This window comes from Scardinius erythrophthalmus, assembly GCF_964197995.2.
Source record: "Scardinius erythrophthalmus genome assembly, chromosome: 25".
In the NCBI taxonomy this organism is placed as follows: domain Eukaryota; kingdom Metazoa; phylum Chordata; class Actinopteri; order Cypriniformes; family Leuciscidae; genus Scardinius; species Scardinius erythrophthalmus.
Window position 1 is genome coordinate 28022587 of NC_138245.1, and position 25000 is coordinate 28047586.

A 25000-nucleotide genomic window follows, 5' to 3' on the forward strand; every position below is an offset into this window, starting at 1 on the left:
TTTTTGAAAGAATTGAATACTTTGATTCAGCAAGGATGCATTAAATTGACAGTAAAGACATTTATAACAGACGAAATGCTGTTCTTTTGAACTTTCCATTCATCAAAAAAATCCTGAAAATCCTAAATCCTTAAGCAGCACAACTATTTTCAACAATGTTAATAATCAAAAATGTTTCTTGAGCAGCAAATCATTATATTAGAATGATTTCTGAAGGATCATGTGTCACTGAAAACTGGAGTAATGATGCTGAATATTCAGCTTTGCATCACAGAAATAAATTACATTTTAAAATGTATTAAAAAAATATTTTAAATTGTAATAATATTTCATAAATTTACAGTTTTTTTATGATCAAATATCGCAGCCTTAGTGAATATGAGACTTCTTTCAAAAACATCTGTCTGAGGATTATTAAAGGTATACTGTAGTTCACCCAAGAATGAAAATTCTGTTTTTGTCCATAAAATAAAAGTCAATGGGGTCCAAAATTCCACACACACAAAAAAAACAAAGACGTTTTTTCAAAATTTCTTCTTTTGTGTTCCACAGAAGAAAGAAATGCATACAGGTTTGGAAAGACATTTCTTTTTACTTAATGTTTCTGTCAACATTTTATTTTGGAATTATCAATAAAGCAAAATGAATTAAATTGATCAAAATTATACAATTATTCTGAACCAGTTCACTTCAAGACCTAGTCGCAAGCATATAAAGTTCAGTCATGAAACTCTAGATGGCGCAGGCTGGTCCTTAAAGGGATACTTCACCTCTGGGAAGATGAATGTGTATTTAAAATAGGTCATTTAAGTAGAAGAAATGTGAAGAAATTTTTTAATTTGGAGCTTTCTAGACTGAGAAAAGCCAGAAAATGTATTTTTGGCTTATGTGGATGAAAGACAACAACTCCCAGAATGCACTTGCTTCGCTGCCTTAGGAGGCCACGCCTACCGGTAAGAGTGCGCAGTTGTAAACAACAAAGCTAGCCTACGTGATGAGTTTGCGAGGGTTTTAGAGATCGTCCAAAATGTCCGGGATTCGGCTTTTGCGTTCTACAGTCGCCATTCATCATGTTTACTGTGGCGAGCAGGACGAGGCTGACGGCCGCGGGAGAACGGCGCGAGGCCGGTGGCGTGATTACTGAGACGCGCCGGGTCTCGTATCTCTCACGGAGGACCGGGAATTTTTCTTAGCAATGGTAAAACGCACATCAACCGATCACTTGTTTAGCGTTCATGTAAACACTACATTCAAATTCACCAATCGGAATGAATTCAGTTAGATTGAAAGGTGTGCATGTAAACAATGAATGGCGACCGCAGAACGCAAAAGCTGAATCCCAGACATTTTGAACGATCTCGCCCGCCGGACAAGTCCGGGAAAAGGAGGATGGTTACTTACTCAGCTTTCTCCTACTATTCAGCTTTCTCCACAGAACAAGAGCGTGCTAGCTTAGCTTCCAAAGAAAGACGGCTGACACTGTGTGTACATTCTGAGTGAGATCCCACCCTGTATGGGCGGGCTGAAAACATGCGGAACAACGCCATCTACTGGCTGTAGTCTTTAGCCTCTGTCCAGAAAATCCTCCGATGACGCAAAATGACGATTTTTGCGTCATCGGAGGATTTTTTCCAGACAAAAAATACATAAATCTCTCCTCTCAGGGGGATATGAGGGTGGAAAGCATGGTAATTCGAAAATACTACAGGTTTTCTACTAATACAAAGCTTAATGCTAAATCCTGAAGTAACCCTTTAACTCAATCCGCTTTCAATCACATCATTTTCTATAGGCCACAGCTGATTGGTTCCTGCTGTATCAGTAGCCAATGAGCTCGCAGCTCAACCTTCAAATACTTGGTCAGCGTGCTTTCAGAAACCCTCCACCTTCCCCAGCTCCACCTGTATAGATCTGCTATGGGTAATACATGTATGCTATATTGTACAGCAGCAGCATGTCTTGCTCACAGCAGTGTGTCGTGTGTGTAGCAGCAGTGTACCAGATCTATTCCACCAAGACCAAACATATAAAAATTGTCAGACCCATTACTGTGCCAAACACTCAGAGAGTTGTCATGACAGAAATACTTTTCTAAGACCCAGAGCAGACCACAAAGGCGTTCCCAGACAAGAAACCATAATCAACACAAAATCTTGCATAACTGTAAGATTTGTACCTGCACTGACGCTCCAGAGTGGATTCTGGCTTGAGTTGATGTTGATGAGTCAAGGAACAGGGGTTGGTTATGACACAGATTGATTATTAAGGAGTAGCACTGAAGGGCATGTCGCAGGCATGCTTGATTTTCCCTTGACAGATGTTAATGACCTGCCTTAATAACACAGGATGGCACAGTTTCCTGAAAACGCTTATTAGTCATTTGCTTTCAAGTGTGAGTATTACAGCAAATCATTCAAAGCCGCTATTACAGCATCTAACTCGACATATCTTATTATATCCTGTGAGGGAGGACATAAGGTAGGCCTGCGTCCAGACACGTGTTTAAGCAGGAATGTTTGTCTCTTGCATCTATGAACATAATGCAGTCAAATAATGCTGAGGAAAAAATCTAAGGAAAGGTGTACAAAGTACATAGCCTGGGAAAACCCAGACAACTTCCGGCAAATTTAGATTTGCTCTGCAAGTAGTCTGGCAAAGAGCTCATTCAAGTCCATTTCCATGCCGTCGAAATCGCGGCACCAATCAGAAACGTTGAGGCAGGCTTTACACAATGACGATCGCTCTGATTGGTTTTAGGTCTATCCAGAGGCATTTGAGAGACGTCCGTTGGTGAAGCGCAGCAACTTTTAAATGCATTATTATATTCAAATTGCAAACACATGAGGACAGTCTCCATGAAAGACCCACTGGCAGATGAACGTGCTACTGCATTTCTCTCCGAAACGGTAGGAAATTAAATTAGATTTAATAGAAGATTTTAACTGTGACAAGATGATTGACAGGGCAGTTTACATGACGGGATGCACGCGACAGATCCGTCCGATAAAGATAACGAAGTAGTATGTCCCAAAGCTTGCCTACTTTTTTGCTACACATTCAAAAGTAAATACATTTTCTTCACAAAAAGAGTAATGTTACATACTTTTATGGCGTAAGCATATGGCTTTACACGATGATGATCGCTCTGATTGGTTTTAGGTCTATCCCAGAGGCATTTGAGCGGCGTCCGTTGGCGACGCCCCTTTGGAAATGAGTTATTAAAGAAGCTTTGCCAGACCATAACTCAGTTACTACTGAGAATGGTCTGGTTTTAACCAGGCTACAAAGTACAGAGAAATTATATTACACTTATTATTACAAAAATATTATAAGTACAATATGCTAAATAAAAAAGTATAAAAACCTATAAAAACAAATTCAAAGCAATAATTATAAATTTGTTATTACTAAAGGTCTAATTTTTCAAGACTTAAACAGGAAATGTGTAATTTCAGTGCCAATAGTGTCACCAAACAGAATTGAAAAAAAAAATATATATATATTAGTTTTTGCACAGGTTTCTTGAACACTTCTCTGTCTCTGTCTGCAATTGAGTTTGAATTAGAGATTACACAAACCAAAAACAACTGTAGCAAGCTTCAGTATAATCAGCTAATAAACTTCTGTATTCTTAGAACCGTTTCCAGCATGCATGGCCAAATGCCAGTGTTAAAACTTTAGCTCACATTAACCTTGCTATCAATCAAGTAGATGGCTGGCTTTCAGTAGACGCTTAGCAGATTAATATCGGGGTTAATATTTCATTATTTGCATCACAGAGCGGTGATGTAATGCTCATTCCTCACCTGGAAAAGCAGGTCGAAACTTGCCAGGTTCTGCAGGGACAGTAATCAAACATGCATCAAGAAACGCAGAACATCCTCTTTCAGTCACGTGATCTTAAACATTTTAATTCCAAAGATCTTGACTCACCTGCGCAGATGGTTATTTGATCATGTTTACAGTGCTTTATGACTTATTCTTAGGGCCCAGTGCACCTGCACAGAGCTGAATATGAACAGAACCGAAACACTAGTTGAACCATGTAGGTCCGGATTTCCCTCCCTCCACGATGATGCCCTCATCAGAAGAGGTAAGGAGACCAAAACCAGTCATACACAAGTCAACTTCTCATTCAGATCTTAAGAAATTACATTTTCTTTGTTAACTTTGGCATGCATCTCAATAGCTGTGGCTATGTTCAGAATGGAATACTTGCATACTGTGTAGTATGTAGTGTGCACTATAGCTACTATAGCATCATTAAAAGATATGCTTCATTGTTGTCATGTGACATCATCACTTGCATGTTTACTGCAGCAAGTGATGTGTAGCATCATCTTGGAAATAAATGCAAAAATAATTGTAGTAGATCATTTAAGGCATAGTTCAAAAAAAAAAAAAATTCTGTCATTATTTACTCATCCTCATGTCTTTCCAAACCCGTAAGACTTTCGTTCATCTTCGGAACACAAATGAAGATCTTTCTGTCCCTCCATTGACAGCTACGCAACTACCACTTTGACGCTTCAAAAAGTTCATAAAGAGATCGTAAAACTAATCCATATGAATTGAACGGTTTAGTCAAAATTTTCTGAAGGGACTCGATCGCTTTTAAATGATAAACAGATTTAATTTAGGCTTTTATTCACATATAAACATTCAGTTGTGGTAAACGGAAGCTCAAGCATGTTCACATGACTTGTGAGAACCAATGAGGTTCATTCTCGTGTTACGCAGCACATTTGAGCTTCTGCAAGAACCAATGAGGTTTGTTCTCGCGTGTCAAGCAGGTTCGGTTCAGCTTCTGTTTATGTTCACTGATCAATGTTCATATGTGAATAAAAGTCTAAATTAAATCTGTTCATCATATAAAGCAATCGAGTCTCTTCAGAAAATTTGGACTAAACCGTTCAATTCAAACTAATTAGTTTTACGATCTCTTTATGAACTTTTTGAAGCGTTAAAGGTGAGTAGCCGACAATGTAGAGACAGAAAGCTCTCAGATTTCATCAAAAAGTTCTTCATTTGTGTTCCGAAGATGAACGAAAGTCTTACGGGTTTGGAAAGACACGAGGGTGAGTAATTAATTAAAAACATTTAGGTGAACTATACCTTTAAAGGCAGTCGTGGTCATGTGATGTCTCTGTGCAGAAGAAGGCCTGCAGAGGTCAGTAGAGGGTCGGGCAGCATCAGATGAGGAAGAGGAGGAGAGAGGCATGGATGAAGGACAGTGCTGCCACCTGGAGGTCAAACGGCTGATTAACAGATTACACAGCTGTGCTAAAGGGTGAATATATCCTAAATATAAAAAGTCTATAATTTCCTTTCTGTGCTTTTCGGCCACAACACATGCATGTTTGCATTAATCGGACATGTTCTCCTTCCACAGGTGTCAGAAAGCTGCTATCTGTAACTGGCTCGTCTCTCAGAGCTCCGTTCACACCAAGGAAACTAAAGGATGCGTGTGGATTCCTCAAGCGGAGGAGAGGGGAAATGGAGCAGTAAAGGTGAGTGTTGAAGCAGAAACTATGATGATGCGTTTTCAGGATTGTCATCCACCACGTCTTCTCTAATGAACCCTTGCCTTCTCTGTCACGGACTGCAGATGAAGCAGAAAGAGGCGGACGGCTTGAGAGCTCATCATTCACTGCTGGAGGAGAGACTGACTGATGCGCTCACTTTACTGCTGCAGATTCCACATAAAGTGAGAATTAGATTCAATGACAGGGCCTGGTTTCACAGACAGGGCTTAGATTAAGCCAGGATTAGGCCTTAGTTCATTTAGGCTTTTATAAACGTGCTTTAGAAAAGAAAACATTACAGGTGTTCATCTTGAGACAAAACAATGGCACTAACATATTTTAAGATTTCAGTGCAAGTTGCTTTCAGTTAAAACAGCTCAAACATGCATTTTAGTCTGGGACTACCTTAAGCCTTATCTGTGGATTTGTACATTTTTGTACATATTTGTCAAGATATGATACGGCTCGGGTCCCTTGATCCCTTTATTGCAAGTCAATAGATGTTTGTTTTTTTGGCCATACTCCCCTACTTCGGTTTAGGGTTTTTTGATTTCGGACGCAGCCTTAGAGAGTTAAAAATCAGGTTAATATTACTTCCTGTTCATTCATCACACCGGAAAAGTCACCTTTATGTATATAGCGCTTTATATAATACAGATCGTTTCAAAGCAGCTTTACAGTGATAGTCATACGGTCAAGTCATGCACATTGCATTGTGGGATATATTGTTCCTTTCAAGTGCACTTTGTTTACATTTTGGCAAATTGTATAGCAGAATCCCTTTCTGAATAGCCAGTGCTAAATTGCACAGTAGAGTCGCATTGATAAGTCCACACTGCCACCTAGTGATTAAGTTACGTAATGAAACTTTTGTGTTCTGACCCCTGATAGAGAGTCTCTCGCCGGATCTTGGGGAAAATACTGATCAACACACTAGATCTGTGTAGCAGAAAAAGTCCCGGTAAGCTCTGCCTAGATGCGTTTCATTTACTTTCTTTTGTCCAAAACTGCTGGCTAAACTCCCATCTTGTCCTTCAGACTGCACTCCAGTGTTCCAGGTCGTGGACACTCTCTGCCAGCAGCTTCTCTCCAGTGAACTCCTGGATGGAGGAGAGGAGGAGGTCTGCAACGGGTCACGACCTTCTGTGTCCTCAGGTCACCCAAACACGTCCAACCCCCTGCTGATGTCCTGCTGAGAGCTCACAGATGTCCCGCTTAGGACACTTTCTATCAGGGTACATTATTACATTTATTATTTATTACATCATTTATACTTCAATGTGTTACAATTAGAGTTTTAAACTGTATTTGCATGTTTTAAAAATTGTTGTTATACGTCATATCAAATGTCATAAAATAAAATAACATTTATTAAAAATAAAAAAACAGCTCATGTACAATTTAGTTTGACCTCTTGAAGTGGACAAACATCATTTTTTCACCTTCTTCCACTGAAAAAAAAATGTTTTTTTATTGAATTTAAAGTTCAAAGTTCAAGTTTCTAGTCCCATTTTGTACCCTATTTGTGGAAAGTATCACCATGAAATCATAACTGACATTTCCTATTTTCTTATGAAATAATTTTTACTTTTAATTAATAATTAATAAATAATTAATTAATAATTTAGTAATTTTTGGAATTGATGTGTTCTCATAATCTTTCATCAATATAACTTCCCCTTCCTCTTTCAGTGACATCTCTTCTCTTCTCTGATGATGTGTTCACTGGCATGAGGGCGGGGCAACCTGTCACTCACATGGGATCCGCCAATAGCAAACCACAACCATCCAATCAATTCCCAATGGACCAAATGAAATCCCGCCCTACATTTTTTTTCTTGTTCAAGAAGCCGGTTAACTGGGATATAGGCCTACGTCACAATATGGAAGAAAAGACTATTGCAACTTCTGATTAATGTCGACTTTAACCTATTCTTCTTCAAACGCATATTACATAGTCTCCTGAAACCTTTCCACGCGTTACCCTTGTTACGTGCAAGACACGAATAGGCCACATTATAAGACGCTTTAGACTTCAGTCTCACTGTGGTGTGTTACTGTAATTTCTCTGCAAAGCACTTAATCTGTGTGAGAAAAGTTATGCTTTCATGTGACCCTCTTACAAAATCATTTTTAACAATTATATTTATGCTACGAAATAATATCGGTTATATTTGATAAAATTAAAAATACAACTTTTTTTAAAGAAAACATTTGGTGCATTTTTTTGTGCATGTGCATGTGTCACTGATATCATCACATGATGTCATTCCATGTGACACGGGTCACATTTCCATTCCCCGCTACAGACGGTGTGTCGGCTCATTGGAGGAATCCTTATGAAACAAGATCCCGAGAGTTTCATACATTTGAGCAGTTTTTAATTAGAAAGTAAAAAAAAAAAAACAATGCCTCCTGGCTTGATATTTTAATATCTAATTCAATGACTTTTAACCCTTTAAGGCCTGACATATGAAACAATAGTCAGGAGAAAAACTATTTTTATAAAAAGTTTGCATACAGTACGTGTTTTTTTTTTTGTTGAGTATAATATTTGATGCATCAGGCTTTTATGACTCATATAGTATATAATATAGGAGAATATGGAGGCCCAAACAGAACAAATATATGCAGTTCGGTGCAGTTGCTGATATTTATATTGCCAAAAAGCAAGATCTGATGTAAATGTAAAGCAGTGATATCTTTAAAACAATATAGCAGACTACTTAGAATGCAAATATCAGTCGTCGCTCTATATCTCCTAATAATATGTCTTAGTAAGATGATATTTAAATGCTTAGTTTTCTGATCAAAGCTCTGTAGTTTTTCTGTGGAGAAAAAATATATAATGCAATGACAGTAAATGTTCCTCAAAAGCCTATTTAATACTCACATTTTAAACTGATTTTTCTAACAATATAAAAGTAATATCTTATGGTTACTTAAAAAAAAACTCATTAAAGATTTCACAGCAAAAAGAACCACAACCTAAAGACCAATGTTTTTACAATGATACTAAAAGACCTTTTACTTGCTCAAAACTAAACTATCAATCAGACGACAAAAGACATAGATTGTGAACAAAGGGTTTTTTAGCAAAGCGTTGATCATGTTGACAATTTAGAGGCCTTAGAAATCTGCTTATCGAACACGATACATTAGGCTTTATGGGGTTTGCTTAAATGCCTAAATACTTCTTGGTACATTACAAGTAATAGAAATAATCATATGTATGTTCTTGCTACTGTATAGTTCTTTTGTTTAGTGTTGTGAAGGTCCAACCCAAACATCTGTCAGATTACAAAGAGCCTCAGTGTGTGAGTTTGTCTCCGAGCGTCTCAGGCACATTGTGTTCTGAACGAATCTCTCAAACAGCATTCAATCTTAAACTCCAAAAGGATGATATAGAAAAAGCATTTAGACAGAGTCAGTTCTCCTGGGATCATTTTCCAGAAAGCTCTTGAAGCTTCCTCCTCCATCCAGACAAGCCTTGGCCTCATTCTATGTCCGGTCTTATCCGTGTCAATCCCTGTTATTCCCATACCAATCCGACTGAGCCGCTCTCATGCTGGAACCAGATCTGCTGAGTTATGCGTCTGGATGATTTGTCTTCCTCTGTATTATGTTTGATAAGGATGGAACATTGTCTCCAGAAACTCTGATAGAAGAGGAGCAGCGACGACAAATGCAAGGTCACTGGATTTGACGTCAACTGGGACATTTCAAACGTTCACTTGTCAGACATTTATCATCCTGAATTTATTTTTTTTATTTTTTTGAGCACCAAATCATATTGACACTATTGTTCAAAACTATGGGGTCAGTAAGATAATTAAATTTAAATGCATTCATAAAGAAATGTATCGAAAGTGAAATTAATCAGTAAAAATGAGCTTTTGAACTTTCTATTCATCAAATAATCCTGACATTTTTTTTTAAATAAAGGTTTCCACAAAAATACTAAGCATCAAAACAGTTTTCAACATTGATAATGTTAAGAAATATTTATTGAGCATCAAATCAGCATATTAGAATGTGATTAGATCATGTGACACTGAAGACTGAAGTAATGATGCTGAAAATTCAGCTTTGATCGCAGGAATATATAACATTCTAAAACATATTCAAATATAAAACTGTTGTTTAAAACTATAATAATATTTCACAATATTACTATTTTTTATCAAATAATGCAGCCTCGGTGAGCATAAGAGACTTCTTTTAAAAACATTAAAAAATCCTTCCAACACAATATTTTACATTATTTCATATCATTACTCATAAAACATTACCGAACAGGCATTATTCACTGAGTGTGGTCATGTATTAATTAATAAGCAGTTCAGATAGACGTGTTTTTGCAGCTCAGTTTCAATAAATGTGACCCTGGACCACAAAACCAGTCACATGGGTCATTTTTTAAAAATTGAGATTTATACATCATCTGCAATCTGAACAGGTTTCCATTGATGTATGGTTTGTTATGATAGAACAATATTTGGCAGAGATATTTGAAAATCTGGAATCTGAGGGTGCAAAAAAATCGAAACATTGAGAAAATCGCCTTTAAAGTTTGCATTCACTCACAAAAATAAATGTTTTATATATTTACAGTAGGGAATGTACAACATATCTTCATGGAACATGATCTTTACTTAATATCCTAAAGATTTTTGGCATAAAAGAAAAATCTATATTTTTGACCCATACAATGTACTGTTGGCTATTGCCACAAATATACCCGTGCGACTCGTGACTGGTTTTGTGATCCAGGGTCACAAATGCTCTATTAGGGAGCAAGTTTTGCTACAGTATGTCAGTACAACACATCTCAGAAGATCAGTGCCAATGTGATTCTTCATCATTAACCATACCCAGCAGCATCGGTGTCGATCGGGGCCGTCCTGGTGCGATCGCCGTGAGGGCCCCGCAAGCATGGGGCAGGGCCCCGAGTCAAATGGTATGAACACAGAAAAGCACAGGGCAGTCATACGAAATAATATAATCTTTTATTTCCAGCAATTTACAAGTACCTCTGTTAAGTCCACTTGACAGTGTCAGATTGAAGCAGCAGGGGCAGAACTGATGGGGAAGAAATCATAGGATTCGGAAAACCAGTTACCATTCCTAGCTGTACACTCTTGGATAACCTGGTAAGTTTGCTCTGGTCTTGCTCGAAGGGGCTGGGATCTGACTCTCAAGCTCAGTTTAGCTCAGTAGAAAGCTATGTTAGGTCAATAAGAGAGGGAATAGTAAATGTGACAGATTAGACAACCCTCAAGCAAATATTAATTCACTCTAAATGGGGATCTCAGTGGCTTTGCTTTGGATGAGTGACCACCAATACATCTGCCCTGGAAGAACACAACGGATGGGATGATTTGTGTACACAAATCAAATGAATACATTATGAAAATGTAACATGAATTAAAAAAGCTCATATACAAAAAACAAATCAGAAGACCTATAAAACCTACGTGTTGAGCCTTGCTTGTGATTTGTTAAGGCATATTATGCTCAATCACCGAACCAGATCGAGTGTGAGGTTTTGCTGGATATTAGGCACCAAACTTTGATATATCTGTTAAAGTTTACCAAAAAAAAAAAAAAAAATTACTGATAAATGTACAGTAAACATCTCTACTGGTCCAATGCAAAGAAAAAATGCAACAAAATGAAAAATAAACATTTATAGAATAAATATATTATTTACAAATAGCTTTGTCACATCTATAGAAATAAATAAACAAAGCCTCCCGTCCCCTGAAGAAATATTCACAACTATAGAGAGCTGTCATGGTACAATGGCAGCACCGGATCAGTTGCACAAAAATGTTTGTGATGTTTGAATGCATATTTGTGGTACTATAAACATGTGCATATGACACATTTTGCAGCTGCATGCTCTCCCTGCACAAGCGCGACCTCTTGTGGCAACGTCTGACATTACAGTACATCTTGTGCACAGTGGTCTATTGTGACATTAAACACTACAATTCGCCCTGGCAAAGTTAAAAACAGACATTTTAGGGCACAAACCAATGTGTTTGACACAAACTGACAAGTTACAGTTAAAACAAAAATGGATACGTTCAAGATATCGTTACAAACAACGCATTTTTAATGTTATGTGCCCGTCCCAATCCATTTAGCTGACGATGTGCGCGAACTGGTGAGATTTACTAGCAAATGGAGCGATGTTTCTACACAGCCCTTTAGCAATGGGAGGCTGACATTACAGTTTAACACGTTGTCTATAACTGGAGGTCAGTTGCTTTATAAGGCCTGACTAGTTATTATAGTATACATTAGCCTACTGGCAACTACTGATTAGATACTTTTTATGGCCGAGAAACCAGGTACAGTTTAGCTGCTAGCCATCCTATTCGCCTTTCAAGTGTTTCTGAGTGGCATTAATCTCACAAAATAACATTCGAAATGAAATAATCTCTCCTCTTCCAGCATGAAAGAAACTCTTTCAGGGATTTTAATAAAGCATTACTTCAAAATCACATTCGGGAACCGGTTACAAAAGCACTTCTTCAGCTAGCATGCAGTGGTACAGCAGTGTAGATGTCAAAATAGCCCTTTTAATTGTTTTTGCATAATTATACAGAAATTGTTCGATCGTAAGGCTTTTAAGGCAAAGCGTTTCATGTTTCTTGCCAATGAGCAGGTGCTTTTCCTTTCGAGTAATTGAATTCACCAATTGACCCTTAGCTAAGCTTTGTGTTAAAACCTATTGTATTTTTTAGTTGAATGTGATGAGTGTTTTTCGACTCCAGTTTAAGGCTTTGCATTTTTAAAATCACATTTCTGGGTAATTTAGCAATTTTTTTTTAAAGGAATAGGGCTAAAATGCCTATTCCTTTCAGCTACATAAGAATAATTTCCAATTAATTTTGAACACTGTGAGCACATTTAACTAAAAATCATGGAAACTCCGGTTAATTTCAATAGATGTTATGTAAAGCTTGTCTATGTTTCCATTCACCTATTTTTATGTGAATTTTGGGATACTGCATAAAAAAAAAAAAAAAAAAGAAGCTGGTTGGAAATGCCGAGATGTGCAAAAATTCTTAAAATTTGTTTTCTCGTAAATAAGGTCCCTTTTGAGATTCAGTCTCCTCTATTAAGACCAGGTAACCCTTTCAATCTCTAGCCTGAAATAGATATTCAGGTCATTTATGTGATGGTCCAAAATATTTTTTTTGTCTTTAGTAAGCAAAGGCTGTGAGTGCTGCCCTCAAAACACATCCTTTTATATACAGTAACTAAACCATTTTGTAGCACTTGGTGATTAAGCATTCTATGTTCATTTGCCTCTCGTGAAATATTTCAAGTTTAGGTCGATGTCATCTTTACATGCAGCCAACGCGACTGGCCGTAAAATTGGGCCGAACATCCCCATTGAAAAATAATGAGGATTGTTGTTCTCCCAGTAGCTAAACAACAACGAAATTACAAATCAATACTAAAGCAATAATGTCATCAATATAATCATGGTAGACATAGTAGCCATAACAATATAGATATTATTTCTCTATGTGGCATTATAAATAAAGACATTTGTGTTGCTTGGACAGAGTCAAAGGAAGCAGCGTGGATCAATCACCCACATCTGTGTCCCGATCTCCAATTAGCCACAGGATGTGGAAACACAGAGCCAGGAAGCCCGTCCCCAGCAGGTCTCCCAGGGCGGTCAAGTAGGGAATGGAGAAGTTGTCGGGATCCATCCCTCGACTCCACATCCAGTTAACCATCCAGTCTGCAAGGTACAGCAGGATCAGAACCTAGACGGAAAGACAGAATGTGTCAGTGTGGCATGATGGAAGCATTTGAAGGTTGATATAAAGATATTTTATTTTGCATAAAACAATTTTAACGCATTTTTAATGCATCTTAAACGTACAGTATGTCATTTTTTCGCCGCTAGGGGTCGCTAACCTCTTACAATAACAAAGGCGTAGTTTGATGACGCAACATTTGCTAAGAATTATGGATCTTGTCGTCAACGTCAAGCCGACCGATCTAATAATGTTTATGGATGAGTAAATACATCGATGTTTTTATCATGACTGTTATATGAAGCAGGTCGGGATTGCTAAGAGACAGCTATCAGCTCCACACGCGACGCGAGTCCCGCGGATATAAAAGGAGTATGGACATTTCATTCTACCGAACTACACGCGAGTGCAGAATTACTAACAGGTCAGTTTATTAGACAAATTAAACTTGTGAGGTAACGCAGCGCTGTTTCACTTGGTCTAACATTACACTATCACACTAAACTGCATTTGAATGTGTTGAAATGTGTGTGTTAGTTTGTCTGTATGAGACTAGCAGTAAGCTAGATCAACATTAGAATAACATACAGATCATATTCTAACATTTTATCATTGTTGAACTATATAACATTGATTAGTTTTATGTAAATGTGCTCACAGCATATATACTGTCTATGGGAGCTCTAGGCATCTCGAAAACACCGCGCTGATATTGATTCTCGTTTTAGTTCTCATTTTTTATCCAAAGTCTGCTTGCCATGGTCCATAATGTTTGAACGAAACAACAACAGCGTGCAGATAGACATTGCGAACTACATTGTCCACGTCTGTCGCCTTGGTTACTATCAGAGGGCTCTGGTTCATAGCTCTGGTTACCATGGCAGCACGAGCGGAAACCAGGAACAACGCGGATATGACGCCATTGACTGCGACAAAACGGAAATAAAGAAACGTGCCGTGTCTTCGAATTAAATTAAAATTTCTCCTGGTTTGAAAGTTGTTGGAAACAGTCGGGATAATGTAAGTACACAACTAAAAAAATATATATAACATAGATATAGTGATTTTTGCTATTTTTAAAGCAAAAAAGTTACATATTGTGCCTTTAACTGATGCTGAAAACTCAGCTTTGAATCACAGTGTTGCATGATTCTTCAGAAATCATTCTAATTTGCTGCTTATTTTATTCAGGATTCTTTGATGAATAGAAATAGAATTCAAAATAGAATTTTTATGTAAAACTGTAAATGTCTTTACAGTCACTTTTGGTCACTTTAATGTGTCCTTGCTGAATAAAAGTATTAATTTCTTAACAGTGACCCCATCCTTTTGTTTAGTAGTGTATTTGTTGTGCATTATAGTCTTTATAGAATTTAATGTCACAATGCACAAACATTGTAAAAGTCTTAAAATAAGGTTAATGTTATTCATGTAAAGCATAATTTCTTAAAGCATCTACTTAACTGCTGGCTCGGAAACGTTTTTGAAATCAGTGCTATCTGACTAGAGAAAACAAAGAAAAAAGGCTTTTGTCTTCACTTTTGCCAAATAGGTAGGAAAACTTTAACACCCATAATGCACTGGGCATGCTGCTGTCCAAGGCCACTCCCATCAGTCTGCTATGGATACCCTTGACCAGTCAAATACCACCTTGCTTTAGTAGGAAATACTTCTTCGCAAACTTTTAGTAATAATGGTGTCGACTTGTATTGTTCCCGGGTGTAAGACTTCAAAGAGTAAATGTTTAGCGGGAGTGTTATATTTGGTTTCCAGTGAAGGATCCAGCGAGTTGTAGGCAGCGGCTAAAGGCTAAAGAATCGTAAATATAGAGAGAACGCGCAGTGGAAAACCTAAAAAAACTCCTTGTTTTTAGTCAGCATTTCAAGCTGGATGACTACGAACACCGTGTTTGATGCCAAACGGAGGAGGAAAAAAGAAACACAACATAACATTCCTTTTAAACCTCAAATTTCCTTGTAATGAGGAATACAGTAGATGCTCAGGTATACCTGGAGCAGAGCAGCGGCCAGGTAAAATGCAATGAAGACGTAGGTGAGAGAGGTGTGTCCACCCTGCATTGAGTTAATGGTGTACAGGAAGACCAGATGACCAGGAGCGACCAGGAAGAAAAGCACTCTGGCAGAACGGGAGTTGACACCTGGTGAGAGAGTAAAAGTTGAGCTAGTCTTCGCATGACCAAACGAATTAAGACAATACAGGAAAGTACGCTTCTATCAATATTTACTGATTACATCTTTCCTAATAATAGGTCTGATGAGTGTGCCATATCTTTTCACTCACCTGACCCAAGGAACGAGCTCCAGGGAGTAGGGCATTTAATGGGGGTTGGGTTTGGATCCGCTAAGGGCAGGGCGTTCATGTGCAGGTAGGTGGAGATTCGACTGGCTTGTACCGCCACCAGATTGCCGCCCACTCCTGCAGCAGGGCAAAACAAACAACGTAAGCAATGATCTCCGGTGTGACAGTGAGGGCTAGTAAGAACAACCGTCAGAAACACTGACACGAGATGATAAGGTGTTGATAAGGAGTCTAACCGTTGATGACGGGCGTGAAAACCGCCATTCCAGCAAAGTTGGGGTTAGATACCGTCTTATCCAGAATGAGGCCTCCAACACTGTTTCAAAAGCACAAAGAGAAGAAATCTATTTTTAATGACACAAAGGTACTGCATCTATGGTGTCAGATAAATGATTGACATATCGCTGTCAGCCGCAAGTGAGTAATCCATCCATCATAAAGAGGAATGAGGAAATGAGCATCTTTATCTTAATGAGTGTTTTCCTACCTGCTGATAGCCATGGCGATAATGACAGGCTCCCACCCGGAGTAGAGCACTTCTCGGGTGGACGGTATCCGCCGGGCGATTAGTACCCAGATGGGCGTCAGGGCGACAAAGAAGGCACAAACCATCGGGTTGGCATAATCATTGAATTCTGTGAGGAAAAATTGATTAATTTAAAGTTAGCTAAATTGAATACATTTTCACATTCCATGTTTATAAATGACAAATTTAAAAATATGTGTAAATATAATATAAAAAATTATAATAAAAATGATATATATTCTATAATTCTTTATATTTGAAAGCCGATAACTGGGTAATATAATAATAATAACGATAATTGGGCGATAAATCTAAATCCAAAGTTTTATATCATTTTTGAGAGCCTGATCACAAAAACAAAAGTTTCACCATTAAAAAGGCCGATAATGATAACATAAAAAATGAACATATATCGGCCGATATATCGTGCATCCCAAATATATAGACCATTTTGCAAGATGTAAACAACACTGGTCCAGAAACACTTCCTGTTTCAGTTTGTAACTGGTTTCTTTATTTCACATGTAAAGAAAACATCTTAAAGATGTTTGTTTAACTTTTTGATTCAGTTTTATATGTTCTGTTGGTTGTATTTTATCCCAACGTTTATGTAGTGTTAAAGGGGTCATATAATGGTACATGCACTTTTACAAGTTGATTGCACTGAAATGTCTGTTGGCAGTGCCTGTACACAACCATCCTATCATGATAAAAATCCATCCAGTGGTTTTGTTTTAATCTCCTTATATGTTTGACCATCTCTGAAATCAAGCCGTTCGATATTGTGACGTCATAAGATCGTACGCCCCTCCCGCTATTGTGATTGACAGCCGTGTTTCAACACAAGACCCGCCCTGAGCGAGCTGTGACAGCCGTCGTCATAGTAGTCCGCCATTGTTGATATGCTGGAGTAGAATGGCGTCTAAGCGATTGTGGTGTTCTGTTCTTAGATGTAATAAGGAACACAGCAGTCATTTGGATGTTCCTAAATCCGAGCCGTTGAAGAAGCAGTGGCTGAGTTTTGTTTTTGAAGCGATATGCCCAAAGGATTGACGCGGGGATTCCCTCACGGGGATTCCCCACGATCGTCTGTGCTTTCATGTTTGCGCGAATCATTTCACACCAGACAGCTTCACAAACGAGAAAAAACGGATCGGTACCAACGTGTTCCTGCTGAACCTCCAGAAGATGTGAGTGTAATGTTTTATTAACCTTTATATTCGTATTTATATTAATCTTTGCGAAATTTGCAAACCTTGCTGCAGGCTTCATGATGAATGCGTCTAAGGTTTACACTCAGGGTACTTTACGGCATGTTTTCTATGTACGACGTTCTCAATATAATTCATAATCCCACGTTTATAACGAATAACACGTGGTTATTGTGTTAGATACAGTCAGAGAATGTCTAATACGGTGTACCCACAGAACAGAGGGGCGGGGTGAGCAAAGCTCATTATCATTTAAAGACACATGCACTGAAACGGCGTGCTGAAAACAGAGCTGTTTTTGACCAGGTAAAATTAGTGTTTTCTTACAATACTAATGAGAATTTTTAATTAAAGTATATTACAAACTTTTAATTTAGACCCTAAAGAATCATATTAGCTTGTACAAAAATGGCATTATATGACCCCTTTAAAAAACTGAAACAGGAAGTGCTTCTGGACCAGTGTTGTTTACATCTTGCAAAATGGTCTATATAGTGCTTTCAAATTGATGAATCGCTATTAAACGTATCTAATATAAAGGTTTTTGTTTATATATTATATGTGTACACATACATGTATAATATATATATATATATATATATAAATATAATAATACATATACACACATATATTATATAAACAAAAACTTTTATTTTAGATTAAATTAATTGATTGAAAGCCTAAATGTCTTTTGAAACTTGAGTGATGCAAAAATTTAAGATTATTCATAAATTAAAAATAGGTCTAAGAAACAGTACATTTAAAACTATACATTTACATTAAAAAAAATAATGTAATATATAATAAAAATAATAACTGAAAATAATACATTATTATTATGTTGATTCAAGTTGAAGCCATGATAAAATAATAATTTATTCTACATTCTTCAGATTGAACTGTCATGATCCACATGTGCAATACTTCGGAATTCAACACCAGTTCAGACAGTTTCAAAACCAAAGTTAGTTTAGAAATCACAATAACACAACATTCTTTTGGTTGTAACTTTGCAGCAAGATTCTGAAGAAGTTGAGTAAGATGAATGCTTGGTTGACCTACTATTTTCACTTTGGCAGTTTTAAATGTTTACATCCAGACGGTTTGGTCTTGTGAGGTTTGATAAGACATAAACATGCAATCATTCTTTACCATAATGTTTCCATTTGCACATTCTTACTTCAGTACAGTTCACCACACATCATCAAAACACCAAGGTGTTGCAACAAAAAAGCTGAACAAACAATAGATGTGTTCTTGTGTCGTTTCTTCGCAATCGGACTGAGAAAATGTCCTCCCACTTAGAGAGAGTTGTTGCTTTATGGGTCTAAAGCGAAAGACTGCAGAGTCTAATGTGTATATGAAGCAAGCAGTCTGAGATTAAAGACACCCTCAGTGCACTTCAGAAACCTGTGAAGCACAAGCCCCAACATGCCCCGCTACGCTCTAATGTGACTCAGCATGATGACTGTTTAAACATATTACTCATGAGAATCAAAAGTACACAAAAATCACGATAACCCTCATCAGAAGCCTTGATAAACTGTGCGGTGTTCTATTTGAGTAGATTTTACAATGTAATTTATTCCTGTGATTTCTGAAGGATCACGTGACTAGCTGATTTGCAATCGTTTGTAATGATTATTAGTGTTAATATTTAATATTATTGTGGAAACCATGATACACTTTCAGGATTCTTGAATAGAAAGATAAAAAAAAACAGCATTTATTTGAAATAAAATTTTGTAATAATTCAAAAGTCTTTACTGTCACGTTTGATCAATTTAAATCAATTTAATGCATCCTTGATGAATAAAAGTATTCATTTCATTAAAAAAAAAATCTTGATCCCAAACTTTTAAACGGTAGTGGAAATATAAATATAATGCTTATGTGCATACTGTATATAAGCATATAAACTTATGCTTAATCTTATATTACAACTGCACTCTTTCTTCTGGATTTTCAGCTTTACATAACTGTAATATATCTGTGCTCTAGTTTAACATTCATTAAAAGCATGTGTGTCTTATATTATTGTGAATGAGTAGGTGCACAGACTGAGAGCTTGCAGAAAGCACATTTCACTTCCTCAGCATAGATGCGTAAGTGACAAATAAACCTGAAACCACCTCTTCTAACTGAGAAAGAAAGAGCTTGTGGTTTTCAACTACGCAAAGGAAATCTACCACTGCAATGCTGGGTGACAGACAGGGGTGATAAGGCTTTCTAATAGGAAGGGGAAGTTTGTCTACAATGATAGTGTTAATTAAAGTCGGGTTATGGCTGTTAACCTGCAAAATGTCAGGGTAGCCATATTAATGTGGTTTCAATACAGATTCACATACAGTATAATGCACATGAAACAACTTTAAAATTGAATTATGATTATTTCATGAAAAATGTTGGTTTTATTGAACATTATTTTAAAAAGTAAAGGAAACTGTGTTATTTTTAAACCACTAAGCATGTGTTGAGATGCCATTTCCTCCCTGACTGTGGAAGTTCCCTGTGCAAAGCAAAGAAGGTGGCACAATGAGGCTAATTAACCAAGATAATGAGTTTTGATGTTATCTTCAGTTAGTTTATTTTCAGTTGCCAAGATAGATCCATATACCTCCATTGAACTCGACTTGGTCCAAGAAAACGAAAGGAACGAGAATAAAGTTTCTAGGGCACAGGGTTCATAAGTTATACGCTAGAATGTATGTGAATCTGCAAATTTAGGGTGCTTGCTCATTTATCTGCCTGCACTTGGATCACAAAATGTACCGACTGTAGATATCCGATTACGGCAGTGTTCCCGAAGAGCTCAGCCAAAGAACTGCGGCATTCACTCACCGAGTTCCTTATACAGGCCCGTGCTGATGCCAGCCAACAGGGCCAGGGTGATCAGGTCACCAAGACTGGCAGCAATGGGGGTGGCCACGTTGTCTGGGTTGATGCCAACCTTCCTGGATGCAATGATAACCCCGATCATGATAAGACCTGGCCAGAAGAGGAGAGGAAAGATTTGTCAAGTTAGTGTTGAAATGGGTGGAATTAACACCGGAGATTGTGTCAATCCCAAACAATGGAGACCAGGCATTCTTAGTTTTTGATACCTCCTGTTTGGAGGATATATTTCCACTCTAGTGTTGAAATGAGACCTCAGAGCTGCTTTGTCTTTCCAGGTTCAAAAACAAGCATTAGCTGTTCCTCACCTCAGCTAGTACATTTCTTTTTAGATGTGTAAACATTGTCATTATGTTTTAAACTATACGATAAGTCATCATTTACTCACCCTGGTGTTGTTCTAATGCCCTTCTTTCTTTTTCAGAACACAAAAGGAGAATTTTAAAAAAGTATCCCACTTGCGCTCGTCCATATAATGGCAGTGAATAGCGACCGACATCAAGCTTTTAAAAAAAACCCCACAAAAGTATCACAGAATGATCCCATTCGACACGTGTCCTATATTCCAAGTGTTCAAAGTAAGATTTGATGAAAAACAAACCAAATTTGAATGTATTATCAAATTAAAATCCTGAGCTTGGCCGTTGGTCTTCTGTGCTCGACTGTGTGTTCGTGAGACTCTTTTAGCGCCGCAGTTCACTCTGTGTCACCCAGAAAAACACACAAGTTGTGAGAAACCAAGACATGGCATGAAATAAATAAGAAGTTATCGCGTTCACAACTGTCAACTCTCATTCTGACCGTCATCCGGTCTGGAGATATTTAACACAGTTAAGGAAGTACATAAATACTTTTTGGGGATTTCTAGGCTTTTTTATTAATCTTGATTCCTCAAAACTTTTTCTGGGTGAAACGGAGTGAACTGTGGCGCTAATAGAGTCTCACGAACACAGAAGACCAACGACCAAGGTCAAGAATTTTGTTAAATAATACATTCAATTTCAGTTTATTTTTCCTCCAAACCCTATCGTATACCCCTAGAACACTTGGAAAATCACATGGGATCATTCTGTGATGCTTTTACATGTTGTTTTAAAAGCTTGATGCTGGTCGCTATTCATTGCCATTATTCGAACGAGCGTGAGAGGGACATTTTTACAAAATGTTCCTTTTGCGGTCTGATAAAGAAAGACGGGCATACGACATAAAACAACACCAGGGTGAGTAAATGATGACTTAATTTTAATTTTAGGGTAAACTATCCCTTTAACATGACTTAATTATAAGTTTTGCTTTATTACTTACTGTATATACCATATTTTTTATGAACATGCAAAAGTTTATCTATTTAAAAAAAATGTAAACAAAATATCTCACAAATGTGCCATTATGATCGGATTTTGTTTTCGTAGTAAAAATATATATAAAAGTGGTAAAGCTACCATACCGTCTGTATTTCTACATTTCTAAACACTGTGTTTTTATCATAAATAATTAAAACAGACGCTTTTGCAACTAAAATAATTTTAATACATATATAAACAGCAAATCATATCTTGCTTATTTTATTTATTTTCTCTTAAAATATATTTAACCCTCAGACGGTCTTCGTTTCGGAGTCACATCCTGGGCCTTCCCGGTCAGAAGTGACCGGAGGCCTAAAAATGAAACTTCCTCCATCCCAGTAAAACCAATGCAATTTATTTTTGTTCTATAATATTTATTCTTTTAAATTTTGTATTTTGAGATCATTTTATTGAATTTATTAATATTTATGCAATATTTATGGTCTATTTTTGCCATTGAAATTAATAAAAAAAATTATATAAATATATATATTTTTTTATTTTTTATTTTTTATTTATGCAGTATTTTAGTTTAATATAGAGTCTAGGCCAGGGTTCACCAATCTCGGTCCTGGAGGGCCGCTGTCCTGCAGAGTTTAGCTCCAACCAGCTCCAACACACCTGTTTGAAAGTTTCTAGTATGCCTAGTAAGACCTTGATTAGCTGGTTCAGGTGTGTTTAATTGGGGTTGGAGCTAAACTCTGCAGGACAGCGGCCCTCCAGGACCGAGATTGGTGAACCCTGGTCTAGGCCTTCAAAAAAAAAATGTTTGAAGCAGATTAGCACCATCTGGTGAGAGTATGGAGAGAAAGCGTAGGAGCATGGTGTAACCACTAGATGGCATCTACAGTTCTCTATGGAGAGGCATGTGAATTCCCTAATGGACACATTTACTTTTTTTTTGTACAGAATTTGTAACAAAAAATGCAATTCATTCAATTATAACACTTTTTGTAAAATAATAATATTATTTTTAATTTTTTTTATTTTTTTTTTTATTTATTTTTTTTTCAATTTCCCATTCATTTTCTATGGGGGTCATTTTTGACCGAAGACCACAAGTGTGACTATTTTTTTTTCGACCACTTAGCATGCTCGAATCATGACCCCAATTTTTTTGTGTGTGCACATACCTAATGCCATACAAGTCACCAAGTTCCGTAACATTCCAATGAAGCTGTGATTTTTAAAAATTCAAAACAGATTTTTTGTAATCAAAATTTATTGGTGTTTATGTGTATAAAAGTGTGTGTGTATGTGTGTGTGTGGGGGTGGGTGTGTCTTTTTTGTACTCTTGATGTTGTAGAGTGTCACCCCTTTACAGCGGTGTACTTTTTTTTAGGATGGAGGCCGATTTGTAGATTGTACATACACAAATACAGAGAATTTTTTTTTTGTCAATTTCCCATTCATTTCCTATGGGTCGGTCATTTTTGACCGAAGACCAAAATCGTCACTATTTTTTTTTACGACCACTTAGCATGCTCGGATCATGACCTCAATTTTTTTTTGTATTCACATACCTAATGCCATAAAAGTCACCAAGTTTCATAACATTTCGATGAAGCTCTGATTTTTAGAAATTCAAAACAGAAAATTTATCGGTCAGAAATGACCGAGGACCGTCTGAGGGTTATGCTGCACTGAGAAGCCATCTAACTGCATAAAAACATTTGATGCTTCCCGGGATGTTACCCCAGACACAAATTAAACTACACAGTGTCAGGTTCCTCAACTCAGAGGTACAGTAGATGACTCAACCTCTCACCTAGCAGCAAAGAAGCGATGAATGCGGTGGCCACACTGCTGGCACAGAGCAGGACGGCATGACCCATGTTAAAATTACCCTCTGGAATCCAGCCAAAAATCACTGCCGCGATGGAAGCCAGGAAGCCGACCACAGTGGCCTGAACCTGAAAGCAGGAAGGACACCATGAACTCAGACACCTCTTTTGGCCATCATTCCTGAGGTTCAAAGTCTTCTGTCCCGTTTATGTCAAGTTTACTTTGATCTCTTTCGTCATTAGTGTACACATGCCATTATTGGATTTTAGGGTAATTTCCAAGAAAAAGATCACCCGATCATTACATAATTGTTTAGTCGAGCGTGCAATCTGGACACGTCAAACCTCACGTGATATGTGACTCTGGCTTTGCTCATTCTGTGCAAAAAACGAACAAATCTTTAGGACTGACAAATCTGATCTGTTTCTTCTGAAATCACTGACTTGTTCATTCATTCAATATTCACAACATGTACAGTATAAGGACAAATTGAGAAAATATGTTTTTGGACAGCTTCAGCCAATACTATGACGTTCAGTATTGTTATTGTTAACTAATTATCATTTTTGTTTTTTTTTAAATAAAGCTGAAATAAAATAAAATGGAAATATTAGAACTTTGGAAACTAAAATAAATTTGATGAAGTTGAAGTACTACAATTACTAAAACTTAAAAACTAAAATTAAAATGAAAACTGAAAATATAAAAAGAAAAGCTAACTGAAAATATTAATAAATACTATAATATTTAAATAATGCTAAAATAACTGATGATGTTGCATATGAAAAACAATATTAAGATTAAGACACGTTAAAAAAAATTATAACTAATTTTAAACCACATTTGGATGTGGATCTAGTAGGTAAACATTGGATTTCATGAGCTTATTTCATAGTGGCATGTACATTAGACAAACAGGATTGATATTTTTAGAAGGTCTCCAACCTGAATTAGTGCGAGGTTTCCCATGATCATTTTCCACATATCCTTGGCGGTATCCATTTGTCCAATATTAGCCTGGTGAGACGGGGAAAGAGAGAACACAGGAAGTCCATTTACAAATGTTCCCATTATAGTTTAACCACTGCAAGTTCCTCTGAGCGAGTCTGCAGCACTAATCTCGCTTAAGAGTTCAAATGCCGTTTTATTTTTGCAATCAGATTCAACATGCCAAAAATCGCACCTAAAGTTAACTTTCAAAAAAAAAAAAAAAATTAATAATTTTTTATCAAAATGTAATAACTTTCTCTGCCTCTGAAACAAGTGAATAACTATTAACCAACTAGATTTTTCATTTACCTTTTCTAAAGAAGCTGGCCTAAATTTTTTTTCAGAATCTGGATATTTCTTCAATGTAAATCATTTTCATCCGCCAGGAAAAGAAAATGAACATCTTATCGCTTAGAAAAGCTGCATGATTCGAGGAATCATTCATGTTCGTAGTGCAAGCTGAATACTTTGGGTTACGGGTTCAGAACAAAAGCCTTCGCAAGCACCACTAATAATATCATTGTTAAACATTTCATGATCCAATCAAATCCAATCGGATAAAACAAAGCCCCGTCCTACATTCTTTCACTCACATGAAATACATGAAACACTGTCT

General features: G+C 37.1%; 2 protein-coding genes across 5 annotated transcripts in view; one reads left to right on the forward strand and one right to left on the reverse strand.

The window, feature by feature from the left end:
* LOC308685801 (EF-hand and coiled-coil domain-containing protein 1) overlaps positions 1-6721 on the forward strand; it is a gene marked incomplete at both ends in the record, with an annotated part of 9029 nt that extends 2308 nt beyond the window's left edge. Inside the window, 6 exons of the mRNA XM_081357804.1 lie at positions 3987-4093; positions 5155-5290; positions 5393-5510; positions 5609-5707; positions 6417-6486; positions 6564-6721. Of these exons, the coding sequence (XP_081213930.1) occupies positions 3987-4093; positions 5155-5290; positions 5393-5510; positions 5609-5707; positions 6417-6486; positions 6564-6721 (688 nt within the window). The remainder of the gene's footprint in view (positions 1-3986; positions 4094-5154; positions 5291-5392; positions 5511-5608; positions 5708-6416; positions 6487-6563) is intronic.
* Positions 6722-10517: 3796 nt separating this feature from the next.
* Positions 10518-25000, reverse strand: part of slc41a1 (solute carrier family 41 member 1) — a 30105-nt gene continuing 15622 nt past the window's right edge. For all 4 annotated transcript variants that reach the window (XM_081358605.1, XM_081358606.1, XM_081358604.1 and 1 more), the window contains 8 exons: positions 24340-24411; positions 23378-23522; positions 20210-20356; positions 16119-16266; positions 15868-15947; positions 15614-15748; positions 15322-15470; positions 10518-13318 (listed from right to left, as the gene is read on the reverse strand). In XM_081358605.1, the coding sequence (XP_081214731.1) occupies positions 13133-13318; positions 15322-15470; positions 15614-15748; positions 15868-15947; positions 16119-16266; positions 20210-20356; positions 23378-23522; positions 24340-24411 (1062 nt within the window). In that variant the 3' untranslated portion in view covers positions 10518-13132. The remainder of the gene's footprint in view (positions 13319-15321; positions 15471-15613; positions 15749-15867; positions 15948-16118; positions 16267-20209; positions 20357-23377; positions 23523-24339; positions 24412-25000) is intronic.